This window comes from Echinococcus granulosus (genome assembly GCF_000524195.1).
Source record: "Echinococcus granulosus chromosome Unknown EG_S00034, whole genome shotgun sequence".
NCBI classification, from domain to species: domain Eukaryota; kingdom Metazoa; phylum Platyhelminthes; class Cestoda; order Cyclophyllidea; family Taeniidae; genus Echinococcus; species Echinococcus granulosus.
Genome location: NW_020170414.1, coordinates 746,588 through 754,373, shown reverse-complemented (window position 1 = coordinate 754,373; position 7,786 = coordinate 746,588). Strand labels below are relative to the sequence as shown.

General features: G+C 39.9%; 1 protein-coding gene across 1 annotated transcript in view; it reads right to left on the bottom strand. All coding sequences in view use genetic code 11, as the record gives it.

The window, feature by feature from the left end:
• The window catches only part of EGR_05028 (hypothetical protein), a gene marked incomplete at both ends in the record, with an annotated part of 11,046 nt that extends 3,943 nt beyond the window's left edge, over positions 1 to 7,103 (bottom strand). The window contains 6 exons of the mRNA XM_024494277.1: positions 330 to 373; positions 1,964 to 2,254; positions 3,096 to 3,230; positions 5,233 to 5,395; positions 6,635 to 6,746; positions 6,795 to 7,103. Coding sequence (XP_024351371.1) covers positions 330 to 373; positions 1,964 to 2,254; positions 3,096 to 3,230; positions 5,233 to 5,395; positions 6,635 to 6,746; positions 6,795 to 7,103 — 1,054 coding nt within the window. The remainder of the gene's footprint in view (positions 1 to 329; positions 374 to 1,963; positions 2,255 to 3,095; positions 3,231 to 5,232; positions 5,396 to 6,634; positions 6,747 to 6,794) is intronic.
• Between the last annotated feature and the right edge of the window lie 683 nt (positions 7,104 to 7,786).

Sequence of the window (7,786 nt, the reverse complement as noted above, 5' to 3'; positions counted from 1 at the left end):
GGGAGAAGATATGAGGGGTTAGGGAGGAAGACAAAAGCACATGGAGGTGTACAGTATAAACTGGCAGACCCATAAACATCCATGCTTAATGACACAGGTATATAAACCATCTTTTGTATTTCTCAAGTCCCCACAAGTCACGCGAAGTCAGTGGCTTGGAGCGTGCTGAAACGCGACTGATATTAGTGTTCTTTAAATAAATGAATGCTTTATTTTTCTTAGCAGATTAAAACAATCACTTTCAATCATCCTCTGGGGTTTGTAAGTGAATCATTTTTAGTTTAGTTCCCTTACTCTACAAAGATGGGTGCTTCACTCTGTAACTTTACTTTGTCTTAAAGAATTCACACCAATTTTGCATGGCATCAAATGACTGAGAAATTGCATACGTGAAAAATTTAGAGGGATTTTACGGGAGATTTATGTATTTCATAATCAATTGTAAACCTCTATGCTTATAAAAACAAGAAAAGGATAATTTTGTGGACTTGACTCTACGTTTTTTAATACAGTCCTTCTACTTATTCAGGTGTTCAATCATCTTACGGGTGTTAAATTAGTACTTAAAATCAGCTTTAGTAGGACTGAGTGATCATGGAAAAGGCTGCTTCATTTCGTTAAGGTTCCTTGAAAATGTTGGGTTTTCATTCTCAGTTATGGCAGAAGCATCCGCCTCTTTTTTAAGTCCCACGACTGAGTGTGTACCAGAAAAGCCTCCAAAATTATTCGGGTGTGCCAATAATAAGTTAAAATGTTCACAGAAAAAACCGCTGCGGTTTGGTCCGGGAAATCGCCACTACCGAGACTGCATTAAAATACGGATATTTGCTTTGTTCTTCTCTCTAACTGCTGAGCTTCTAAGGATAGATACCCACGGATTTTAAGCATTACCTCTTCATTCGGTCGAGCCTTTAACGCATTTGCTTGCTGATCTATGCAGTCTTGCTTACATGTCATCTTGTCTGACAGTGTTTGAATTGGCCCAGCCGTCACCTTGGCTCTGACCATCAGTAACGCTTGGAGGATTGACTTGTCACTCTTCTTCGGCCGACAGCCCACCTTTTCATAGGGGTAAAACAGAAAGTCCCGGTTTGATATAGATGTACCTTATTCCCTTCACAACTCCTAATGCCAGATTGCGAGACGTGCTATCAAAATTAGGCATTTTTAACCAGTGATCTCCCATGAGATAACCAAACAGCCATATAGCCAGCGTACGATGTCTGTGAAAGCGGCTTTTAGGTAGGGAGAATGAAAATCCGTGCCAAGTACATAGGTTAACACTCAGTAATTTTTATCTCAATCCCGCATCAGTCGATCGGTTGGGTCAAGGTGTAGAGGTGGATTAATTTACCGCAGTTTTAATCTACAAAAATAAAATATTATAAAAGTCCTTGGTGTTAAAATTGCAAATAAAAAATGCACTTGAATATTTTTTGCCCCAATAAAGTGATTTAGCAATGGCAAGGACTGCTGGATCGCAAGATATTTTTATTTGAAGCCTGGTACAGAGAGATGCGTTAGCGACAGAGCATTATTTGCTAAGTAAATGAAGTCAACGCATAAATTTTGGATTTCAGGTAAGGGGATGGGGGATGATTCTGGATTACAACTTCAGGAGGTCTTTGGAAGGCAGTCACCAGTGGGTTTTGAAGCAGGGAACAATCATGAAGGAGACACATTTAGTTGAAGTGGGACTTTTAAGCCTAAGGCATTCAAAAGGAGACTAGATGTGCATCCAACACATTACATGAAATGAGGTGGTAGGTCTACACCCAGCCCTAGTCCTGTGAGGATTCGGCCAGTGCAGGAAGCACCTGTCTGATTCTGGATGCTTGATCCACCCACCTCTTTGCGAGGTGAAATTGCAGAAGAAGTAACCATGGGCTAGTATTTGCAATTTCACAGAAGAAATGGTGAATGAGTTGATGGAGTTGGGATTTCTTTAATTCCAATCTTTCACTCAAAATTCAAAACAGTGGAAGCTTGCGGATCCTCCTTCAGCATTCCAGAACCGATGATGAAATTAATCAGGTTGTTATGACACCATTTGGCCGTACTGACGAGTAAGTTGAAATGATCTAGGTTCCTTTCCCTAAAATTTGTTTTACTTCTTGACAAATCCAAATATTCCAGTTTAGCTAAAACACATTTTGTAAATACCATTTTTCTGCTTTCTTTCAAATCAAAACACAGTTTTGCATAAGGTGACTCCACAGTGTTGAAGTTTCTTTGTGAACAGATAATTTGTTTCCTTGTAATGAGGACCCATTAAAAATTTCTATTTTTCTTGCATGAGTTAATCATACGAATAGCAAGCAGAAGCACTGTAGCGTCCGTTCATGGTGGTCTAATCGAGTGGCCGCAATATGCGATGCCCTTTCTGCACAGATCTTTCAGAACACTGTTGCCTTTTGTGCCTTGTCTGACAAGACCTTTGTAGTCTTCTTCTCGCACCTCCTTCCCACTGCTGCACAGAAGATCACGACTTGTCTGATAGAGGTGTGAGCGAGAGAATTCTTATAAAACTACGGAATAAAATGGATTGTAGGGGACTGGAATGCAATGTAATGGAATGCTTTCATTCACTCTGACCGCAGCAAATGCTTTGGTATTTCAACACGTGATATGCCCATTTAATATGATGTTAGAAGAATGTGTAGGCCTATGCGCGTGTGTTGGTACGGGTAATAAAACACTCAATGATTAAAATTATGTGCATTTTTTTGCATTGCGACTAAACAATATCTAAAGTGGCTTAAAAGCCAGCCATTAATGTTTCGTTCATTTGAATTCCAGTCGCCACAGTGCTTTCAGTTGTTTGGAGTAACCCCGGCATCTCAGAGACATCTGTCTAGTTCAATGAGGCATGCACTTCTATCAGCTCCCTCATTGTGTTACTCAAGCATAAAATTATTTAAGTAAAATTAAACATGAAAGATTAAACGTGTCGAATTTGACAACCAATACGCTAAAAACTGGTCAGACCGAAATGGAGCGGATAATTTAAACCTCCATAACAAGAGGTGAAGCAACTCAAAAGATACAGGCTTCACGGTTCTTTAAGGCATGCTAATTTTTGACCGTAAGCACACCTTTTTTGAACAAATAACGACTGTGAGCTTACACAGATACATTCGCAACCAGCGTCACATATACGTGACGCTGCATCTTTCTTCATTTTACATACAATAGTAGGATAAATTATTAAGGAATGAAAAAAATTGCAGCTGTTTGAAATCAAATTCTATTTGCTCGCACACCAAAGGAGGCATGGCGTTATTTTACATGTTGTGCAGAGAATTGTTGAATAAACTAATTACCAGTTTGACCGAAAAATTTGAGCACTTTTTGCTTCAAAATCTTAAAACTCACAGGTTAAATCCAATTAAAAACGAACGGAACTCATTCACTTAAAGGTTTTATTCTTTACAATCAACCTCTAGTGATAAAAATCAAGCAAAGGAGGCAGCTATGGGCTGCGATTCAAAATTCGCCTTCTTTTATCCGCGTTAACGTGGCATTCCCAGTCACCGACATGAAAGGCAGGTCGGAATTCATTGGAAATGCGCAGCACATAAATTAGACCCAGCTACGTGAAAATTTCGAATCCAAAGATTTTACCAACTATACTGCTCTGATATAATTTCAATTAAACTAACAATGCTTCATCATGTCATGTCATCATTGGAATGCATTCTGCAATTGAGGAGAAACAAATCAGAGCTCACTATAATACCCCTTTTGAATGACTCTTCACCGGATGGCACTAGCCGCATGACTGAGAAGGCGCCATTCCTCCAAGGAGGAACAGAACGTTGATTTCTCCAAAAGAGGTTTGATCATTTGCAAAATCTCATTATCAGAGTACCTGATGTATTCCTCTTAAAACTAATAACTTAAGAATTTACAGTACATCGTAAGTTTCAATTCAGAATAAGGAAGATTCATTTAGACAAAATTCGTGGTTGTTTATTTTGACATTACCTAATCACTACAATGAGTATCATGTCCCATTTGCCATCGTCGTCACACATGTGTGACGCCCTAGAACTTCTTGCCTGAGCATGACATATTTTTCTTCTCGGTCGATGGCAACTGGTTATACCACATCTTCTATAACAAACCGATTGTTCCTTTACAATGATTTGATAATCTTTTGTAAAGTAGAGATGGGTCGCACTCCCCTCTTTTCATAACAGGTAGCAAGGTTAGGCTACAAATTGGGTTTAGTATAAACAATTATAACAAGAACTGCCTAAGGAATGCATTGGAATAGAAGTGTGCTAGCTAATTTACTCTTCGAAGTATAGAAATGCTGCTCTTTGCTTGACGGGTAAAGCTCGACTAATCCAAATGAACACAATGCCGCACTTGGGTGTCAAAGAAGGAAGGAGAGATGGTTGAATTTATGGAGATTTCAAAATAAGGGCAGCCTCTTCAATGATGAATTTTCCAAATTGGTCAATAAGGATAAATACTCTGAGAGACTTGTTGCAGAACATCGTTTGTCGTTTAGAACCAATTTTAAAGTTCAGTCTTCCATGGGGATGAAATACTAACAAATCCCAACCGCAAAATCAGTAGCATTAACTCTCTCTTATCCATTCATTCAATCGGACGCATTTTTTGCTCTTCACTGGTAGCTTTGCATAGGTTGATGCAGAAAGTGAGCACAAAAGCCGCTATTTGACACAAGAAGTTTTTTATCAAGTCGTCTCTCTTGTTTCTGCGGTCTGGCCTCTAAATCGGTGATTCAGTGCCACGTCTATGCCTTCAGTCGTCCACCCTCTCACCTCCATTCTGTCTGGGTAGATTTCATAGGTACAAATTAACTAGACACAATGGTTTGCTACAATCCAAAGTTCTTTTAATCACACACAATCTCCACTTCTACAACGCATTTTATACCCTGAAGGATACACCTAACTCTATCTACTTCCAATTTTATCTCGGTTTCACCCTCTAGTTATAATTACTACTTCCTCTGTGAAAATGTAATTCTCTAACAAGGTAGATCTCAGCCGCAATTGTTTGGCCTTAAGAAGGGGAATATTTACCATTAGGCAATTGTATCTGCATTCCCCCCTCGGACACGCCCACAAAATAAATATCGTTTTATGAGCGTGAATTGGTGCGTGACTTAGAGGCATGAAATGGGTGGAGGATCTTTTAGGAATGGGCAAAGACATGCTCGGACACTCAACGAACGTGACCATACGGTATCATTACGAGTCACTCAATCCCTGAGCAGTAGAAAACTCAACATTTGTAAAGATAGTTGATCTTTTAAGTTTCTTGGTAGCTGTTAACACATGGTGAGTGCCAAGTATTGGCTTTGCAGCTTTATAATCACTTTCTTCCAAGTTGGTGGGAGGAAAGGAAGGAAGCATAGCTGCAAGTTTTGCCACCTTATTTTTTGATTAATCGTGTTTATAAGTGACAGCAAGTTCTCCATGGTAGGGAACAGCAACAAAATGTGGTATTTAAGCAATTTCTAAGCAGCGCCTTCTGCCACCATGTCGAATACCAAGCTGTGCTTACATGTAGATGGCTTCCTACTGGCAAGCATTTGGGGTGTTTCCTTGTTCACTGGATGACCCCCCACCCTTACGTGACATTTGTACAAGGTAGCATGATTTTGGACATTTTTCCGAATAGGAGGGACATTTCCTGCTTCTGAGCCTAATTAATGTACTGCTATGTCTGATGGTTGTATCAAAGCCTTTCCGTGCTGTGGAATTCGCTCATTTAGCAAATTAGAAAAGTCACGCGATGCAGATGAAGTTTTAGTCATCGAATAACTTTATTAGTCAGGCTAAATTTGTTCCATCGCTTTAAATTCGGGTTGTCAAAGGAGGTTTGTGGCTAGGCAGGGAACTCAAATGCACAAAAGGTATCTGACATGAATGGTCAAGGATACACATTCAGGCTAACATTAAATGGAATTCGGTCCGCCCCCTAATTGGTAATGCAACAATCCTTTTAAGAAGCCGAATACAACGAGGAAAGCTTTTGCCTTAAGAACAAGATCTCTGTGACACTATTGGAGCCAAAAGGAGGCGGTGGGTCCTTCGACGAAAAGTAATAGTTAGAGCATGTCACGAGCCGCGCCAGTCCCACCCGGATGGCTTCATACTACATGAGGCGCTAACAGAGTATGCTCACGGAGCAGCGTACGGGGATGAGAATTCTAGTGATCTCGCAAGCATCTAGAGAAGACGTCTTAGGTGGTGGACGTTCCACTCAGAGGCTCATTGGTAGGATGTTGGAACGGCTGTATGGCTGTCGCTGTAAGGCTCATTCATGGTGATTCCGAGACAAAACCATTAAGTAGAACGCCTGCCTAATACTAAATGTCTATTCAGAATCAAATCCTGAAGCGGGATTTGCAAAAAACTCTTTTCCGCCGGGGATGGGAAAAATCATTCAAACGTATTTGCTGCTTGGAAAGGTAGTGCACGTTGGGTGTTCTGCGATCGTCCTAGAAAACTTTCTCATGACGAAACATTTTAAACATTATTTGAAAGAGATTTATAAATGTTGCAGTGGACTACGAACACGTCTGAAAATTTATTGCTCATTCCTAAACCCTAAAGTGACGGTTTTGATGCCTATTTTTCTTCGTCCATACCATTCACCCATGTAATCGGTAATGTAACACCTGTAGAATGATTTATTCTTTTCGATAGGGGAGATTTAGAATCGGAGAAGGCAAAACTGTTAGGATAAACGGGTCTATACAACTTTGAAAGTGATGTTACATCATTTGACCTACACCCTTGAGCTCAAACCTTAAAAGCGCTTTGATGATATATGATGTAAAAAAGGTACCTTGGGAGGGTAAAGCGACACAAATCTTTATTAGGGAGAGCGCCTAAATGATTTACGCCTGCGGGTAAACATTCAACCCTGGAGTAACGCGATCGTTGCCAGTACGAAGACATAAACGACATTTTCTCAAAACAAAGTGCGATTGTAGGCCTCTGAATTTTGCATAAAACATAACATAAACGAAAGTATGGACAGATCCTTTGAATTACTGGATCAGACAAAACATGAGAGGAGTTGTTTGCAGGAAAGTGGATGCGATAGCACCGCATCATCGAAAAATTGTAAACACGTTAACTCACTTTAAGAAGGCCATTTCTGTTGAAATTTTAAAGCAAATGCTTATGTCAGAAATAATAAACATGAATTGTGGTTAAAATAGAACCGCCAGTTGTTTACATCTGGCATAAAATCTCCATTTAAGCAATTAAATAAGTCAAACTTTCAAACTTTTGACATCTGATTCTCTAATTAACAACAGAAAATGGATAGCTACCCAGTAGCTGACCAAATATATTTGAGAAAGGAAGGAGCAAATTTCTTAACTACGTACAGCGTTCAGCTAACATCTAGGATGTTTTGTCATAAGAATATGGAAGCGCCTCCTTAGTGGATCCCGCAGCCGTGTCCAGGTTTTTTTGCGGTAAATGATTTTTCACGGGAAGGAATGGACTGTCAACAAAGGAGTATGTGTTGCCTCCTTAGATGTACAATCATTACAATCCAAATGTCCTATCGCCGAGAGTTTCATTGCACAATCATTGTTCAACTCTGCTTGAAGTCACCAATTTGTTGGAAATGAAAATATTCCACCATCACACACTCACCACCACCTAATCTGGATATAGTTGATGGGATCAAATAAAGCCTGACATCAGAATTTCAAGCACATTAAACTGGACGTCACGGTGATTAATTCTGCACTACTGATGAAATACCCAGTAAACCCAGGTAC